General features: G+C 39.0%; 1 protein-coding gene across 4 annotated transcripts; it reads left to right on the top strand.

Annotated features, from left to right (window-relative positions):
* Positions 1-730: 730 nt before the first annotated feature.
* LOC132132245 (inositol polyphosphate 5-phosphatase K-like) lies at positions 731-13,186 on the top strand. Of its 4 annotated transcripts, XM_059544591.1 has the most exons (14): positions 731-998; positions 1,577-1,631; positions 7,272-7,376; positions 8,202-8,310; positions 8,905-9,021; positions 9,147-9,322; positions 9,411-9,522; positions 9,760-9,869; positions 10,008-10,034; positions 11,722-11,929; positions 12,109-12,246; positions 12,368-12,451; positions 12,651-12,755; positions 12,839-13,186. In XM_059544591.1, exons 2-14 carry the CDS (start codon positions 1,585-1,587, stop codon positions 12,905-12,907), a joined length of 1,407 nt encoding a protein of 468 aa, XP_059400574.1. In that variant the 5' UTR covers positions 731-998; positions 1,577-1,584; the 3' UTR covers positions 12,908-13,186. The 4 variants fall into 4 exon arrangements, with proteins under 4 accessions (XP_059400574.1, XP_059400573.1, XP_059400571.1 ...); XM_059544590.1 differs by lacking the exons at positions 731-998; positions 1,577-1,631 and adding an exon at positions 6,393-7,083 and having other exon boundaries at positions 11,722-11,848; XM_059544588.1 differs by lacking the exons at positions 731-998; positions 1,577-1,631 and adding an exon at positions 6,397-7,083.
* The last annotated feature ends 7,287 nt before the right edge of the window (positions 13,187-20,473 follow it).

Below are 20,473 nucleotides of genomic sequence, written 5' to 3'. Positions count from 1 at the left end.
CACAGTAAACATGCTGGTTACTTAAACATAACCCATTCAGCGACACAACTCAGGACAAACACATAAACAAGCACAAATGACAAACCCTCCTCCCTTCATCAAGTGAAACGTTCAGCCTAATCAGGATTTGAAGAGATGAAGCCAGATTAAGCTAACCCCTTCTTATGAGGCCTTCAGAAAGGGGACTGTGTTTGATTCAGACATTTGGATTTCATTTTCACAGTTTAAAATGTAGGCCTACATATACTATATGTGACATGTTTAAATACTTATTAAATGTATTTATTAATTATATTCAGTAGCAATAAAACTCGATTCGTTCAGCTCTGAGATAAAGCAAAGGGCCATGGGATCTCTCGTCCTAGACGTCCTCATTTAGATATAGGCTGGCATGTTTATAACAAATAAATTATTCTTTCTTTAAACTGACCGTAGAATAATAATACAAATCTTATGTGTCCCTTACTTAAATCACTGTGTATGCATGAAACTATCATCACAGTGTCCAAAAACAAATTTATGGACTTTAAATTAAGTATTAAGTTAATAATGTTGTACATCTTTTAAGTATAACAGCTCCTGACAAAAACTCAGATTTCCAAATATACAGCTACACTACTAATCGGTATGAAATTATTTAGACTAACTGTCAGTGCAGAAAGGGCAAATATTTTTAATTCATGTTGCATATAAAAACTGTTTTTTTCAGTGAACAGAGAACCCTCTGTTTCATGCCCTAATCAAAAGGATTGCGATATATAGCCTACCACATCGATTTAGACACAGGTCCTTTCATGACCTAGCCAAAGCTTTCAGGCGTTATATGATGAAACAGTAAAGTTCTGCAGCTTTAAGAGCTTTCTGTGGATTGGCCTGACAGCGAAGAAGTAAAGGGGTGTAAACACGTACCCCAAACTCTCACAGTCCTATAGCACCTGTTGAGTACTGAATAGATATTCAAGACACCCGCAGAATCTCCACAAGACCGAGACTGAAAGGTACCTACGATATTTCATTCAAAGTTGAATTTTGCTTTCGTTACGGTAGGCTTTAGATTCCGGAACATTTTAACCTGTAGGCTAAGTCGCTAAATATTTTCAGTTTATTCGATGACTGTTTAAATATAGCCCACTTTTTCATATTTGAACGTTATGTGACAACAACACATAAAACTGATACAATGGGAGAAAGATTAGACTGTTATGCTTTTTGAGAAAAAAAAAAAACATTTTTATGCATTTACTACCTCCTATTCGAGCCTTAAACAAGTCTTTAAGTCGAAGTGGCCTATGTCTAGTAGCCTATTCTTTTTATTATAAAATAACATTTCGATAGGCTAATCATAGAAGTTATATTACAGCTAACGTTACCTACAGCACAAAAATTGCGAACACTTTTGCCTGTTATCAGAGGGCAAAGCAACGTTTCAGTGAGCGTTCAGTGAGCATAATAATAATCAGGTAACCTCCTGATTTTTAATCAGTTAAAAACCTCGAATGAGGCAGGTTTAACTCTTTTAGATTAGATTAGTTTACATTACCATGGATGCTTGTTTATGTGGTTTTTGTCTACATAGGTCTGAGTATGAGCGCATACAATGTTGGATCCAGGTATGGACATCAGGCTTTCAGGTAACAGCATCCTTGATCAGTGAACTGAACCTTCACTTCAAAATAGTCAAGAGTGGTGTGATACAAAATGCAACTGAGAACTGAAATGGATGGAAAGTAACTTTAAAAGGAGTTCAGTGTGTAAAGTCTGTTTTATTGCCCAGCATTACTGCTTCTTTTTGCATGGAAGCAATGTGCATGTTGGTGTTTCTCTCAAAAGTTTTATAATTTGGCACAAGACCGGTTGCTTTGCCCTTATGTGCCTGCTCTTTTTCTTTCTCTCTATTGTTGAATGCTTCTTTGCTCCTAAGAATTCGCACGGAAAGATAGTTAGCCTGCATTTGAGAACTACATTGTTATTTTAGACTAATTTATTAGTTTGCCTAGTACAATTTTCCTGGTTTAAACATGAGGAAAAAAGTAAGGTGTACAGATGACCACAAATTATTGACAAAGATTTATGTCGGCACATGAACAGACTTTTTTTTAATTATTTTTAATTTCATAATTTTATATCAACTGTTCATAAATATTTAATGTATAATAATAAACATTTAATTTGACTAATTATTACACATTTTTAATAATACAAATGTCAATACTAGAAGTCACAGATAGCCACAGTTTAAAAGCAGTGGATAGCTGTGTTCCTCAAGTAATCTGGAACGTAGTCTCCCACATTGTAGTTTAATTTGTTTGGCAAGAAGGTGTTACGATCGGCGACCCAGTGAAACGCAGGAGATGAGAGATCCAATCGCAGTATGGGTTTTAATGGGTAATCCAAAGAGAAATCAACAAGCAGGGGTCAAAACCATAAATCCATCCGACAAATAAACAAACAGGAAGGAACAGGAACTCGGAAGATGAGGAACTCGGAAGACGAGGAAACTGGGTGACGGAAAGAAAGGACTCCATGCAGACAAACAGAAAAGGACTGGTTAATATAGGGAGGATGATGACTAACAAGTGAAGACACCTGAGTGCAATTAACAGGAGTGCAATTACTGTGATGAAGGGACAAGGCTTTGTGGGAATAGTAGTGCCTACGGTGAGGTGCCTATGGGGAAGTGAGACCACTAGTGGAGACTCAGGGAAACAGAGACCAGACAGCGTGACATTACCCCCTCCTCGACGGAGCAGCTACAACATGCTCCACCCGAACCCAAGAAGAGACCAAGGAACACAGAGACCAGGAGGGAGGTGGAGCGGCGGAGGACCAGGGGGAGGGATGGAGGGCCAGGTAAAAAGGGGAAACAGAGACAAGAAGTGCAAAAACAAAAACAAGGAGCCCAGGAGGGAGGTGGACCGGCAGAGGATCACGGGGAGGGACGGAGGGCCAGGTCCATAGAGGGAAGCAGAGAGAAAAACAAAGACAAGGAGCCCAGGAGGGAGGTGGACCGGCGGAGGATCAGGGGGAGGGACGGAGGGCCAGGTCCATAGATGGAAAAGGAGAGAAGAGGAGCAAAAACAAAAAACAACAACAAAACACAAGTCCAGGAAGAACATAACGTTCAGTCCCCAGGGCCGAACCGACAGGGCAGGAATCCAGAGAGGAGCAAGGTGGAATTGGAGCCATGCAGTCGAGACAGAAGCCCACCAGGGCAGCGCAGAAGACCACCGCATCCGTGCGGTCGAGACAGAAGCCCACCAGGGCGGCGCAGAAGACCACCACATCCGTGCGGTCGAGACAGAAGCCCACCCGGGTGGAGCAGAAGACCACCAAATCCGTGCGGTCGAGACAGAAGCCCACCTGGGTGGTGCAGAAGACCACCACATCCGTGCGGTCGAGACAGAAGCCCAACAGGGCGGCGCAGAAGACCACCACATCAGTGCGGTCGGGACAGAAGCCCACAAGGGCGGCGCAGAAGACCACCACATCCGTGTGGTCGAGACAGAAGCCCACCAGGGCGGAGCAGAAAACCACCCCATCCGTGCGGTCGAGACAGAAGCCCAACAGGGCGGCGCAGAAGACCACCACATCAGTGCGGTCGGGACAGAAGCCCATCAGGTTGGCGCAGAAGACCACCATATCCATGCGGTCGAGGCAGAGGGCCACCCGGGCGGCGCAGAAGACCACCACAGTGGGATCGATGACACAGGAGAGCCAGTCTGGTTATGCAAGTCTGAAACAGAGAACATGAGCATGAGTTCGGCTGAGACGTGACAAGACCCTAGAAGTTTCGCAGAGACGAGGGGAGGCTCTGGTAGTTCAGCCGAGACGAGGAGAGACTCTGGTAGTTCAGCAGGGACGTTGAGAGGCTCCGGTAGTTCCGCAGAAGCGTGGAGAGGCTCTGGTAGTTCCGCAGAGACGTGGAGAGGCTCTGGTAGTTCCGCAGAGATGTGGAGAGGCTCTGGTAGTTTCGCAGAGTTTAGACTGGATTCAGGAAGATCAATGATGACTTGACTCTGCTCATGAAGATCATTGGTGACTTGACTCTGCTCATGAACATAATTGGTGACCTGACTCTGCTCATGAAGATCATTGGTGACTTGACTCTGCTCATGAAGATAATTGGTGACCTGACTCTGCTCATGAAAATCAATGGTGACTTGAATTTGATCATGAAGATCAATGGTGACTTGCCTTTGCCCATGAAGAACACCGGTGACTTGAATTTGCCCATGAAGATCACCGGTGACTTGACTTGACTCTGGAGTGTCAACGGTGACTGGCCCTGACTCTGGAAGGTCAACGGTGACTGGCCCTGACTCTGGAAGGTCAACGGTGACTGGCCCTGACTCTGGAAGGTCAGCCGTGACTGGCCCTGACTCTGGAAGGTCAACGGTGACTGGCGCTGACTCTGGAAGGTCAACGGTGACTGGCCCTGACTCTGGAAGGTCAACGGTGACTGGCCCTGACTCTGGAAGGTCAGCCGTGACTGGCCCTGACTCTGGAAGGTCAACGGTGACTGGCGCTGACTCTGGAAGGTCAACGGTGACTAGCCCTGACTCTGGAAGGTAAACGGTGATTAGCCCTGACTCTGGAAGGTCAACGGTGACTAGCCCTGACTCTGGAAGGTCAACGGTGACTTGACTCGACTCTGGAAGGTCAACGGGAATCCTGACTCGACTCTGGAAGGTTAACGGGAACCTGACTCGACTCTGGAGGGTCAACGGGAACCTGACTCGACTCTGGAGGGTCAACGGGAACCTGACTCGACTCTGGAGGGTCAATGGGAACCTGACTCGACTCTGGAGGGTCAACTGTGGCTGTCATCCTGTGCAGAGGCGCTGGACAAGCAGCCATCTTGTGCCATGACTCTGGACCGGCGGTCATCTTGGGCTGTGGCGCTGGGCCGGTGGCCATCTTGGGCAGTGGCGCTGGGCCGATGGCCATCTTGGGCAGTGGCGCTGGGCCGGCGGTCATCTTGGGCAGTGGCGCTGGGCCGGCGGCCATCTTGGGCAGTGGCGCTGGGCCGGCGGTCATCTTGGGCAGTGGCGCTGGGCTTGCGGCCATCTTGTGCTGTGGTGCTGGGTCTGGCAGCCATCTTGGGCAGTGGCCCTGGGCTGGCGGCCATCTTGGGCAGTGGCACTGGACCGGCCACCACCTTGTGCTGTGGCGCTTGGCTGGCGGCCATCTTGCATCGTGGCGCTGGGCTGGGGACCACCTTGTGCTGTGGCGCTGGGCTGGCGGCCATCTTGTGCAGTGGCGCTGGGCTGGCGGTCCTCCTGTTTGTAGACCCCATCCCACCGGGAGAGACAGGTGTGGCTGGGGTATTCCACGGAGACCGATGTTGTAAATAAAATACAAACTCCCAGAAATTATAGGCGTCCAACTGCTCCATTTCAATTCGAGGAACCGGGTCATCCAGCCCGGTGTTGAAAATGTCCTTTAGGGCCGCATCATTATATCCCATCCCCTCAGCTAGGGACCAGAACATTTGTGCCATGGCACCCACCTCATTGCCCTCTTGGCGGAGGGTGGTTAATTTTAAATATTTCGCCTTCCTCTCCACCATATTGGCTGGGGAATGGGAAATGAAGTCTCACACCGCTGGATCTCGACATTGATGGAGTCCTTCTGTTACGATCGGAGACACAGTGAAACGCAGGAGATGAGAGATCCAATCGCAGTATGGGTTTTAATGGGTAATCCAAAGAGAAATCAACAAGCAGGGGTCAAAACCATAAATCCATCCGACAAATAAACAAACAGGAAGGAACAGGAACTCGGAAGATGAGGAACTCGGAAGACGAGGAAACTGGGTGACGGAAAGAAAGGACTCCATGCAGACAAACAGAAAAGGACTGGTTAATATAGGGAGGATGATGACTAACAAGTGAAGACACCTGAGTGCAATTAACAGGAGTGCAATTACTGTGATGAAGGGACAAGGCTTTGTGGGAATAGTAGTGCCTACGGTGAGGTGCCTATGGGGAAGTGAGACCACTAGTGGAGACTCAGGGAAACAGAGACCAGACAGCGTGACATTACCCCCTCAGAAGGATATTTCAACTCTGATAGATTAACATTTAACTCAATGGAAGTAAAAAATAGCTCTCTCATATTTAAATGAAAAATGCTAGTTTGTTAAAGTTTGGCATTATGCTCTCACATTTTAATTTAAGATATTTAAATTTAGACCCCCCCCCCCCCCCCACATTGTTTGCAAAATGTATCTCTTATTTAGAGTCCAAGAAATATTCCCAGTGTTGAGGCCAGTTCTTGCATAAAGCGGATTAGCTTCTGTGGACATTTACTTGCGTCGTTAAAGACCTTCAACAATACATGCAGTGATTTGGAGATCAGGCCTGTTAGTGATTTTTGCATTTTTTATTCCTGGCCTCATTCACGTGGCTCTCCACTGCTCCAGATTACACTTCATAATCCCAAACACTCTCCAAAACGCATGCTCTTACACAGACTCGTCCATTCAAGCAACAAGATGCAATGAGAACATGTAGATCAACAAAAAGGGTTAAATTTAATCGCAAATGTTAGATTTCTGAGGCTTTCTAGGTTCAAAGGATAATGTTGAATTGTTTCTGAGAAGACTGGAGAAATAAGAATCTTGGAACTACAGCATGAACAAAACTTGGGATATCTGCATCGGCTGAACCTAAACCAGCTCTTGGACACTTAGACATTTGAACTTTTTGGGACCTTTTTTGGACATTTGAACTTTTTTTTGGGAGAAAACACAACCAATACGATAGAGCATCAAATAACAGATCTACTCACTTCTGCTGATCTCTTGGTTTGGATGAATCAGTCTTCAGATTATCAGTTGTTTTGGGAGAACAGCAAAAAGATGTCTGACACATTTGATGTCCCACGTGTGCGCTCTGATAGTACGTCCACAACGGCGACTCAGTCTACTTCATCACGGATGATTCTTCACGAGCGGCTTGCTCAGTTGCTCGTCTGCTTAGAAGATCTCAGCTCAGATGATGAGGCAAATGAGGAAGTGTCCCGCACGCTAGACGAAGCCTTTTACCTCTGTGGAAAATACACCAACAGAGAGTCCTTCAGGTGTACTTAGTCACTGAAAATTAGTTTTAGATAGACTTGTGTTTTGTTGGTGATTTTGTGTTTTTAACTTTACATTGTCTTTTCAGATACTTTCCCACATTTCTCAGATATTGAATTCAGAGTTTATATGAACCCAATTCATTTATTGATTCATTCCTGCTCTGTTTGTGTCTTCTTCTCTTGTTCAGGCTGCACATGGTCACATGGAATGTTGGCACAGCGGAGCCCCCAGCTGATGTGAGGTCATTACTGCAGCTTGACTCACAGCCAGCCACTGACCTCTATGTGATTGGGTGAGTTAACATCACTTGAATCACATGATCAGCAGATTTATACTCAAAAAAATATGTTAATTTACTAATATATACAATACCAAGTTTGGGTTTGGTAAGATTTTTAAAATTTATTTGAAGAAGCCTCAAAAATACAGTAAATTGTAAGTAATATTGTTAAACATTATTACAACTGTTTTCTATTTTAATATATATATATATATATATATATATATATATATATATATATATATATATATATATATATATATATATATATATATATATATATAGTAATTTATTTATGTGATGGCAAAGCTGAATTTTCTGCATTGTTACTCCATGATACTGAAAATGACTAGTCTCCAGTGTCCCGTAATCCTTCAGAAATCATTTTGATGAGTTGATTTGGTTTGCTTTAGAAACCTTGTATTATAAATGTTGAAAACGTTTTGCTATTGTTGTTTGAAACAGAAATCATTTTTCTGTCACTTTCGATCAATTTAATGCATCCCCATTCAATAAAAGTATTACTTTCTTTAACCGTTCTTGATCAGTATATATATTTCAAATATATCATTTTCAAATATATAATATAGAATCAAATATCAAATTCCAAAGTTGTAAATGAAACTAAAATTACTGGAGTATGTTCTTTCAACTTTATTATGAAATGTATTACCAGTTTCACAGTGAAAATAGTTTCAAAGTAAATCCTACACCAATTTGTGTGTGTGTGTGTGTGTGTGTTTATAATATATCTATGAGACAGAATGAATTTCTCTGTCAAATGGTAAGTTTACATTGTTTTGTCATACAAGATGAGCAGATGTGTTTGTGCTCTAGTCTACAGGAAGTGAATGCCAATCCAGTGCGGTATATCTCTGATCTCATTTCTGAGGACTCATGGAGTCACCTTCTCATGGATACCCTTGCGCCAATGGGATATATAAAGGTACAAAAAAAAACAAAAACATTGTGCATCACAGCATTGCAAACTCAGTTTAGAGAGTGTGAAAGACAGAGAGGTGTTGAGTGTCCTTATACATACAATATGTTTACAATAGAATAGAGAGACAAAATCAGGATGAGCCGTCTCCTCATTAAGCTTGTTAAGCTCCATTGTTTGCTGCAGGCCATTGAAAACACTAGAGGCTTTGTTTCACATCAGCACATTTGTGTACCATAACCTCTGATTTGATGTGAGCCCGTCCCATTCTGCCTTTCATAACTAATTAGCTCTGATTTTCTAAACTGAATTCCACTTCACCAAAAAATCCCAGGAATTTGCAATACCAATCTCCTTATTTTCTTATGCCAACGTATCAAGGACACTTATCCATTCTAAGCTCAAATACATGTTTCCTCTTTTGTTTTCTTTCACTGTATAAGGCTTACTATAGCTTTCTTGCATAGAAACCATGTCAAATCCTCTTTCCATGATGCTGTCGGTTTTGATGTGGAGGTCAAAGCGGCTTGTGACGTTTGTGTTGCGAAATGCACTGAAGCTTTGACATATGAAAAGGCTTTTTGTTTTTGCTGTCCTCAGGTGACTTCAGTGAGGATGCAGGGTTTGCTGCTGATACTGTTTGCAAAGCAGGTCCACCTGCCTTTCATCAGAGACATCCAAAGTACATACACCCGCACAGGCCTATTCGGATACTGGGTATGGTATAGCCTTTACATCTTTACATTTCACAGATACTTACTGTTATACACTAATTTCAATTGATAGCATTTTCCTTTTAATAATATGCAGCTGGACTAATGCATTTTAATTTATTCTTACAGGGAAATAAAGGCGGTGTGTCTGTGCGTTTTTCATTCTACGGTCACATGCTGTGTTTTTTGAACTGTCATCTGGCGGCTCATATGAACTATGCCCTGCAACGCATGGATGAGTTTGAATATATACTGGACATGCAAGACTTTGATATGTACAACACTCCACAAGTGCTTGACCACAAGTCAGTGCTAAGTTGGGGTAAATTTGCTCATGGTCATGCATTCTCACATGCATCATGGTTCTCATATTGCTGTTGTTCCGTATCTCAGGGTAGTCTTCTGGTTTGGTGATCTGAACTTTCGTATCGCTGACCATGGGATGCACTTTCTCCGCTCCTCGATCAATAATGGCCGCTTTAATCTGCTGTGGAACAGAGATCAGGTCAGGCAAACACACAAAGATAGCACAAATACACACTCTTCTGAAAACAATGGCTCTTTAACATGGTGATTATACAATTTTTTTTTTTTTTAAGTAAAAAGTGCATCAATAGAAGTTAGTCGTTGTAGTTTCACTCAGTAGTTGTACGTGCTTGGTATATCATCATTAGCTTAACAACATGCAAATGTCACATGAGACATGTTATTCTATTCTATTCTACTGATTTCTGGCTCTTAGCTGACCATGATGAAGAAGAAAGAAGCTATTCTTCAGGAATTTGAAGAGGGACTGCTGTGCTTTAAACCCACTTATAAGTTCGACCGTTTCTCTGAGACTTACGATACAAGGTACATACACACTTATACATTATTAACACAATACAAATGCATTATTTTCAGTGCCTGAAAGTGGAAACAGTCTTAGATATAAATTTATCTTTATTGTGTTTCTTAGAAGAAATTCATGGTCATTCTTTCTCCACACAGAGCGCCAAAGACATGGTTTGGCTTTATGTAAGATTTGAAAAGAAATGTTTGTGTTTGTTGCTTGGCCTTATCTTTACCTAAACCCATTTATTACCCAGAATTCCTCTCATAGAGCACTCACCATCACATCCCTTTAAAACACTGCAGTCCTCTCACTCATTGTTCAATCTTTGCATAAACGCCTGTCAAATGCTCCAGAAAGCATTTCAGTCATATCTACGGTATACAAACTGTAAGAAAAATTGATGAGGAGGTTGAAGATCTTGATGAAGATGCTTATGCAGCATAGCAGTGACAAAGTACATGTTGTACCTCGGGTTCTGAGTCGGAAAGACCTCCGAACATCCTAAGCTCACACATTTTATACAGTTACAGTTTACTACCCTTAATGTAAATGAAGTTGCTCCTATCGTGCAAAGAAATTGTATTTCCCATCAAACATAAATGGCCCGAAAATAGGTGGTCTTCCGCACCACAGAGTATTTGAATCTGTGACTGTGTGCAAAAGTGTCTTCAGAACACATCTTTTCCACATTGAGCTGTCACCTGTTTGCTGAATTTGTCTGTAATAGAAGCAGATGAAGTTTGTGTCTCCAATGGGAAGATCAGCTCAAGCTTTGAATTTATTTTCAAGATTACCAATCAAGGTGAAAAAAGTGAAATAGGTTTTCTGAAAAAAGGAAATCATGTATACACCAACCACTCCATTTATCCATCCACACCTTCCATCGTATGTAATACATGACCACACATCCATGAAATGCTGTCGGTGTGTCACTGGGCTTTTAACGGCTGTCATGGAGAATTGCTTTGCACTAAGCTTATGTCACTAAGCACCTCATCACTGTAGAAAGCTTGTTTCACTTTGATATGCTGGCGTTTGATGCATTTGCATGCTGTTTCATATGGTAAAAACAGCATGTCAGTTTCATGTCTGCATGGAAATGGGAATTTGACATGGAATTCTCAGTATACAACCACAGCTCATCTATCTATCTATATATCTAGCTAGCTAGCTAGCTAGCTATCAAGTCTGGGGTCAGTAAAGTTTTTCATGTTTTTGAAAAAAAAAAAATTCTTAAGCTCACCAGGGTTGCATAAAAATAATCAAAAATAAAGAACAAACAGTAAAATTGTGAAATATTATTATAATTTATAATAAGTATATTCTATTTGAATATATTTTAAAATGTAATTTATGTCTGTGATGGCAAAGCTGAATATTCAGCATCATTATTCCAGTCTTCACTGTCACGTGATCCTTTAGAATCATTCTAATATGCTGATTTAATGATCAAGAAACATAGCTTATTATTTTTATCAATGTTGAAAACAGTTGTGCTCCTTAACAATTTTGTGAAAACTAATATTTTTTTATCTGGATTTTTTGATGAATAGAAATAATAGATTTACAGATAAATTAAATTAAATGTAATTTAAATGGCTGACTAGTATTAAGTTCTTAATAAAAAGTATAAATAATAATAAAAAATACTTACTGACCCCAACCTTTTTTAGTGTGCATAGTGTGTATATATACTATCTATATAGTTTAGTAAAGACTACAATCTCACTCTGCATTCATTAGTTCAGTATAATTTACATTCTCTATTTTCTCCTTCTATATATATATATATATATATATATATATATATAGTATATATATATTCATTAATTCATTCTTGTTTTTTTTTTTGCATGGTACAATGATTAGTGGTAAAAAGCGGAAACCTGCCTGGACGGATCGTATTTTGTGGAGGATAAAGCCCAAAGCTATAGACACTGAGGATGAGAATAGTTCGACAACATCGTCAGCTGATGATGATGAGTATCCTTTTAAGGTGACACAGAACATGTACACCTGTGATGTCTCATATGGGGTCAGTGACCACAAACCCGTCATTGGGACCTTCAATCTGGAGGTATGAATTATGTATGCCTTGAATATTTAATCTATCAGCTACAATGAGCTGATCAGATTCAAGTAAATGTGCTTGAATAATAAGAATCAAAATCATTAATAATTATGATTTTAGATACATCTACTTTTCAGCCTGCATGAGTATGTTTAGTCCAAATTTGTCTCGATCTCTTCATGCAGATGAGAAAAAAGGTGGAAACGCCTCTAGTCACACTTACTGTGGAGGGACACTGGAGTGCTGATGAAGGTGCCATATTCACCTACACCATTCTGGAAAACTTTGAGTCCTCTACCTGGGACTGGATCGGATTGTACAAGGTGAGAGGGAAACAGAGAAAAAGAGGTTGATGGATGAACACAAGCACAGAAAGAGACCAAAAGGAGATCTGTATCACAAAGCGGGTCAGTAACTATTGGTGATTTATATCTCTGTGTGCAGATTGGCTTTAAAAGTGCCTCTGATTACTCCACCTTCGCTTGGGTCAAAGATGATGAAGTAGCTGCCAACGGCGAAGTCGTGACGGTATGGCAGACTAAAAGTTTTAGTGTTGAGAACAGGTCTGCATTGAGAAAATAATGACAATAATATAATTTTATATCACTTTACTTTTAAACTCACATCTTAAAATGAAATTTGAAAAACTGTTGTGTGCATTTAAACTGCATGATGCTAACAAATTACTACACTAGGACTAACATGAGGGGTGCACTTCCTGTTTAAGGTCCAGATGAGTAAAAGTGAGCTCCCCCTGCCGGCAGGGGATTATGTTCTTGGCTATTACAGCACCAACATGCAAACCCTCATTGCCTTTAGTCCGACTTTCCAGGTGAGTTTCCACAAATACATACATGTACCTCTGTGTTAGCTTTAGGCTATACCTCTTTGTTCATCTGCTTTGTCTAAATCCAGATTCTCGAGTCTCAACATGCTGTAATGGAGGGTCTGGTACCTGAGAACATCAATGGACATGAGAAGTAACTGGATTACTTCTAAACTCTGGAGCATATGTTCACATATGTAAAAATGACAGCAAGAGATCTGATTTGAGATCAGATTTGCCTGTGTAAACAGACCTTTGCTTAGTTTGGTTTTAAAAGGAACAACTGATTCTGATAAAATCTGGTTTAATGAGTGTGGTTTAAAATCTAAGGCTTTAAAAATTCCCAAACACTCAGTCTAATCACTGAACACACTGCAGTACTCGTTTTCATTCTCTCTTTATCCACAGTACTTGTTAAATGATATGAGTCTGTTGTGAGCTTCTGTAAACACGCACAGATATTGTACACATTGGGTACTATTCTACATACTATTCTAATGTAGTATGTAGAACCTGTTTCTGCCACTAGAGGACCATAAACTGACTAGGTAAAGATCTACAAATTTAAAGGTCCCGTTCTTCGTGATCCCATGTTTTAAACTTTAGTTAGTGAGTAATGTTGTTGTTAGAGTATAAATAATATCTGTAAAATTCTAAAGCTCAAAGTTCAATGCCAAGCGAGATATTTTATTTAATAGAATTCGCCTACAAAAAACGATCCGTTTGGACTACATCCCTCTAGTTTCTGCAGTAATGACGTCACTAAAACAGTTTTTTTGACTAACCTCCGCCCACATGAATACACAAAAAGGGGGCGTGGTCTTGTTGCGCTTGCACGGAGAAGAGGAAGAGCTCCGTTTGTTTTTGTCGCCATGTTGTCGAAACGCTGTTATTTTCATCTCGGGAGTCCAATCATTTTTGTTTAGGCTTCCCAGGGACGCTGTACTTGGAGATTAATGGTTACAATTTATGTTTAACTCGGTTCCCGAAAATTATAATCCACATGTAAAACTATGTGCAGCACATTTTGCTGAGGACAGCTTCCTCAATCTCAATCAGTTTAATGCCGGATTCGCACAAAGATTATTCCTGAAAGATGGCACAGTTCCCTTTTTGTCTGGAGAAGGCGTTGTTTATGGACCACAACTGGTAAGTGTATTTTATTATTTAAGTTGGTGCGTTTAACAGTTTCTGTAACTTATTACACAAAGGGCAACGCTGTTTAGCTTTGTTTACTAGATGTTAGGGCTGTGCAAAAAAACGAATGCGATTTTCATGCGCAACTCGTCAGTAAAAACGCTCCTGTGATTAGAAGTACATCTCCAGCACATGCTCCTGCCTACTTGCTTCTCAAAACTAGTCCAAACGTGTTTCCAGGAGGGCAGCCTGCGCTCAGCTGCTGTCGAATCACAACACAGGAACCGCTGGCCCAATCAGAACTCGTTACGTATTACTGAAGCAGGGACTTTATAGAACAACGAAGTCATCAGCCCGTTTTTATGACAGTGAAAAAAGCATTATACAGATAGGTGAATTGTGTGAAAAATACTGTGTTTTTTTTCACGCGAAACATAAACTCATTTTATATTGCACACTGTAAACACAATCAAAGCTTCAAAAAAGCGCGAAAAACGGGACCTTTAATTTTATTTTTTTTGTTTTGTTGCAAATTTGATAGTAATATCACTGTAAAACTAATAAGACTGTAGAATTAGGACTATATTTCATGCCAAAATTGACACATGAATGTCGAAAAGGTCCTCAGTATTATTTTTCAGTAACTAAGTTTTATTATACACAATTATGCATTATTATATACATTATATATTACATATATTCATGTACAATATTATAACATACATTCAATGCATGATGTTACATTTATTTTGCCTATTATATCTGGGACTGATTACAGTATCTTACAGTTTTACTAAACATTGGTGCTGTGCTTTATACAGTATTTCACTGTATGTTTTAAATGTCAGTGCCTTTCTATATCATAATGTTTGGCTTTTCGGTATCTAGAACAACAGGTCACCTTCTGATTGTTAAAATGCCATTTTGTTTTTGTTTACACTGTCACTGATTTGATTCAACCCTTTATGATTTGTTACATGTTTTAAAATATTGATGTAATCAAGCAGTTAAATGCAAACAGTGTTATTGGGATTGAAAGCTATTTCATTAAAATGTTAACATCTGAATATCTGTTGTTGCAAATGCATATCTAGCTGTATACTTTTATTTATAACTGAGATGAGTTGAAATGATATTTTGAGGTAACTTGTAATTAACCTGGAATATTCTTTTAAGGTCTACCACACACATTTGAAGTTTAATTACATTGCTGACATTAATTAGTGTGACATGAAACATGATTTTAAAATCCAATCTCTAGAGTGATAATCAAACAAACTTCATCCTCAATCTATCTCATCAGCAGTATTATTTCCCTTTGGAGCTGAAGGTTTACATGTTTTTGTAGCTCACTATAGGGTGCGCTGTATGCTTTATTGTCTTGTACAGTACATAACACACTGTACTTGTGAAATTGATGCATATATGCAAACTCACTCACTCACTCACTCACTCACTCACTCACTCACTCACTCACTCACTCACTCACAGAATATTACATCATCACTCAGTTAGGCACAATATTCAGCACTGGTGATATTGTGTGGTATTACCTCCAGGAGCATTTTCATGGATAATTACAGCTATAAATCTGTCTGAGGCACCTGCAGAGCTCTTCGAGGAGGTGGTGGTCAGAACTCACTAAAAACACACTGTGAGTCAGTCAGTGATCATGAGCTAGACAGTGGCACTAGAACAAGTCTTTCTTTTGAAGACAGTAAATCTATATTTTGGAATGGTAATCCCAAAACATCTATGGGGGGTTTATTATTATTATTATTAACTCTCTTGAGTTTGTTAGATATCAATTTCAAGTATTAAGATGCAGTTAAGTATGAGTGTGTTTTTTTATGACAGTTCAGTAAAAATGTAAAAATTCAGCTTACATTTTATACACCAGTTACAGGGCAGGCCTAAGCAATTTTGGGGCCCAAAGCAGATTTTCAAAAGAGCCCCCCCATAACCGATCAAGATAAACTCAATGAAAATGGGAAATGTTGACTTGTCAGCTAGCTAAAATAAAACATTACAAGTATTTTATTTCAGTTAACGTTATTTTATTTCAAGTAACATTTAAAATATATATATTTTATTTAAGATGCCTATAATAACCCTGTTGTAAGAAAATTACCAAACTGTCTTAATCTTTCAGTATATGAACATATATTATTAAGCACTTTTAGCTATTATTTAAAACTTTTAAAAATGTAAAAGCTTAACCATTGCTTGCAGAAAAATGTAAGAAAATTTTGTGAGATTAATGCTTTAATAAACCAAGACCACCTGGATTATGAAAATTAAAGAGAATAATTTATTAATATGATTAATATTAATAATAATAATACAGAATAATCTATTTTGGGCTGGAATCTGGGCTGGCATGTTTTAATCCTGACTAAAATGCAAAAATGTAAACATGTTTGAATAAAGATATGGTATGTTTAAATATTTGTGCTATTTTATAAAGTGATAAAAAAATTCTGTTTGAAATGGCTGTTTGAAAACATGTAAATACTGTTTGACTTTCTTTGACCTCCATGACAAACAAGCAGGTGTCAGAAGATGCATTTGCACAGTACTGCTTTATTTATAGGGGTAACCATGGTAACTGTGTATTTCTGCTGTTCCTAAAGCGCCACCTGCTGTCAGAGTGAACTTACATTTTTATTCTCCATTTCTGCTGCTTTGGTCACATCAATGAGAAAATCTGACCGAAATTTTACACAGCAAAAGTGCAGCGCAGTGTTGTAAAACTAAAACTTCATTTTCAAACATAAACACTTGCGACTGAAACTTTATAAATGTCTGAACCCCCTGGAGGCCACAGGGCCATATGCAACCGCTTATATTGTTTATTAGGTCGGTGTTTCTGGTCAGTTTCCTGTCTATTTCTCATTTGAAAAAATGTTCATGGGTAGACAGCACAATTACCTTTTCTGATTAAATCAGTGTTCAGTTCAATGGCTACGTCCCAAATGACGCACTATACATTATGCATTATGTACTTATGCACTATGCTCAACCATATAGTTTAGCGTTCTTCAAATCTTGCCCTGGAAGGCCAGTGCGCAGCAGAGTTTAGCTCCAACCCTGATCATACTCCCCTAACTGTGATTTTGTAATGATCCTGAAGACATTGATTAACAGGCTCAGATGTGTTTGATTAGTGTAAGAGCTAAACTCTGCAGGAAAGTGGATCTCATGGGCCAGATTTGAGGATCCCTGATGTAGTGTATGAATTATAATGTTATTTTATCATTCATAATGGGAGTCTGATAGCCCCTACGTAATTAACGCTGTGGCAGTTAATCACGTTTTTTGGTTATTTAAGCGCATCTTCTGGGTATTTAAAGCAATATATATATATAAATTCTAATTTCAAACACAAATATACAATGAATATATGCGTAGGAAAATCAAACGTGCATTAACACCAGATATATAAGTTCAAAGCAAACAGGATTCCAGAACCCGCAACAACTTTTGCACATACAACTGCCTTATTTAATATTCATTTATATTACATTAAGTATTGAATTAATTTTTTACTTCAGTTAAAGTTTATTAGAACTATTAAACCTGCAGTTGCCCCAATGGATACTACTGTAATTCTTGATTTCGGAGGGAAGAAGAAGAAGAAGAAAACAGTGGTATTTGTAATGTGTTACACAGCCATGTGTATCATGAAAAGGGCTACACAAATAATCGTGAACTGAATTATAACAAAAACAACCTCTATAAAAATGACTTATTGCCTTTATATTACCTAATATTTAATATAAGTATCCTATACTAAGAGTGACATTAATAATAAGTACCATAATTCCATATTTCTACAGTGTACGTACAACCCGAATTCCGGAAAAGTTGGGACGTTTTTTAAATTTTAATAAAATGAAAACTAAAAGACTTTCAAATCACATGAGCCAATATTTTATTCACAATAGAACATAGATAACATAGCAAATGTTTAAACTGAGAAAGTTTACAATTTTATGCACAAAATGAGCTCGTTTCAATTTTGATTTCTGCTACAGGTCTCAAAATAGTTGGGACGGGGCATGTTTACCATGGTGTAGCATCTCCTTTTCTTTTCAAAACAGTTTGAAGAAGTCTGGGCATTGAGGCTATGAGTTGCTGGAGTTTTGCTGTTGGAATTTGGTCCCATTCTTGCCTTATATAGATTTCCAGCTGCTGAAGAGTTCGTGGTCGTCTTTGACGTATTTTTCGTTTAATGATGCGCCAAATGTTCTCTATAGGTGAAAGATCTGGACTGCAGGCAGGCCAGGTTAGCACCTGGACTCTTCTACGACGAAGCCATGCTGTTGTTATAGCTGCAGTATGTGGTTTTGCATTGTCCTGCTGAAATAAACAAGGCCTTCCCTGAAATAGACGTTGTTTGGAGGGAAGCATATGTTGCTCTAAAACCTTTATATACCTTTCAGCATTCACAGAGCCTTCCAAAACATGCAAGCTGCCCATACCGTATGCACTTATGCATCCCCATACCATCAGAGATGCTGGCTTTTGAACTGAACGCTGATAACATGCTGGAAGGTCTCCCTCCTCTTTAGCCCGGAGGACACGGCGTCCGTGATTTCCAACAAGAATGTCAAATTTGGACTCGTCTGACCATAAAACATTATTCCACTTTGAAATAGTCCATTTTAAATGAGCCTTGGCCCAAAGGACACGACGGCGCTTCTGGACCATGTTCACATATGGCTTCCTTTTTGCATGATAGAGCTTTAGTTGGCATCTGCTGATGGCACGGCGGATTGTGTTTACCGACAGTGGTTTCTGAAAGTATTCCTGGGCCCATTTAGTAATGTCATTGACACAATCATGCCGATGAGTGATGCAGTGTCGTCTGAGAGCCCGAAGACCACGGGCATCCAATAAAGGTCTCGGGCCTTGTCCCTTACGCACAGAGATTTCTCCAGTTTCTCTGAATCTTTTGATGATGTTATGCACTGTAGATGATGAGATTTGCAAAGCCTTTGCAATTTGACGTTGAGGAACATTGTTTTTAAAGTTTTCCACAATTTTTTTACGCAGTCTTTCACAGATTGGAGAGCCTCTGCCCATCTTTACTTCTGATAGACTCTGCTTCTCTAAGACAAAGCTTTTATAGCTAATCATGTTACAGACCTGATATCAATTAACTTAATTAATCACTAGATGTTCTCCCAGCTGAATCTTTTCAAAACTGCTTGCATTTTTAGCTATTTGTTGCCCCCGTGCCAAATTTTTTGAGACCTGTAGCAGGCATTAAATTTTAAATTAGCTAATTAAGTGGATAAAAGTGTAAAATTTCTCAGTTTAAACATTTGTTACATTATCTATGTTCTATTGTGAATAAAATATTGGCTCATGTGATTTGAAATTCCTTTAGTTTTCATTTTATTAAAATTTAAAAAACGTCCCAACTTTTCCGGAATTCGGGTTGTAATTGCATGGTAAATAGTGGTGCTGTGTGGATTGTACAGTTTACCACAACACTTCAGTTTACATGATCGGAGCTATGCTAATTTAAGAGCCATCAGTGGCATGAATGGGTGCTGCCCTTTCAGCCTGATCTAGGTGCCCCTGGACGGCGATTTCTACCAAGTGGAAACTCCTCAACTCAGTGATTCATTTTTTCTGACTTGTTGGTGTTATATCTTTCACTTGGACGTTATAAGTTGCAGTGAGAAAATAAAACTGGATAAAACAAAAACTGTGTCCGTCTTCATTTCAGGCTGAAAAGCAACAAAATGTGATTATTTTAAAGGGAGGTAGTTCTTTTCTACACCCACTGTAACTTTAATATTGTAATTGCTATGACAATTCTGGTAATTTTTACTTTATTCTAAAAATATTTTCACTTTATTTTTGTATTGCTATGACTTTATTCTAATAATATTTTGACTATTTTTGTATTGCTATGACTTTATTCTCATAATTTTGACTTTATTCTCAAAATATTTTGACTATTTTTGTATTGCTATGACTTTAGTCTCGTAATTTTGTCTTTATTCTCAAAATATTTTGACTATTTTTGTATTGCTATGACTTTATTTTCATAATTTTTATTTTAATATTTTATTTCTATAACTTTATTTTCATTATTTAGAATTTATTTTCAAAATATTTTTATTATTATTGTATTGCTATAACTTTATTCTCGTAATGTTGAATTTATTGTCAAAATATTTTGACTTTATTATTGTATTGCTATGACTTTATTCTTGTATTTTTTAAATAATTCTCAAAATGTTGACTATTGTTGTATTGCTAAGACTTTATTCTCAAAATATTTTGACTTTATTATTGTATTTCTATGACTTTATTCTCAAATTTGTTGACTTTATTATTGTATTTCTATGACTTTATTCTCAAAATATTTTGACTTAATTCTCATAATATAAAAAATGTTTTTTTTTTTTCAAGTATCACATAAATGCTGTCGTAACACTTCCCCCCCTCCTCATGTTTATTTGCTTTTTTGGGTAGCAACAAACTCCACTATAAAGTCTTCAACATTGCTAAACCGTTTTATTAGTGTTTAAAAGCTTGCGCTGGGAGCACTAGCGAAATTAAAGTGC

The sequence above is a fragment of the Carassius carassius genome, chromosome 49, assembly GCF_963082965.1.
Source record: "Carassius carassius chromosome 49, fCarCar2.1, whole genome shotgun sequence".
NCBI lineage: Eukaryota > Metazoa > Chordata > Actinopteri > Cypriniformes > Cyprinidae > Carassius > Carassius carassius.
Note: the sequence above shows the minus strand (reverse complement) of the source record. Positions and strands in the feature narration are given on the sequence as shown.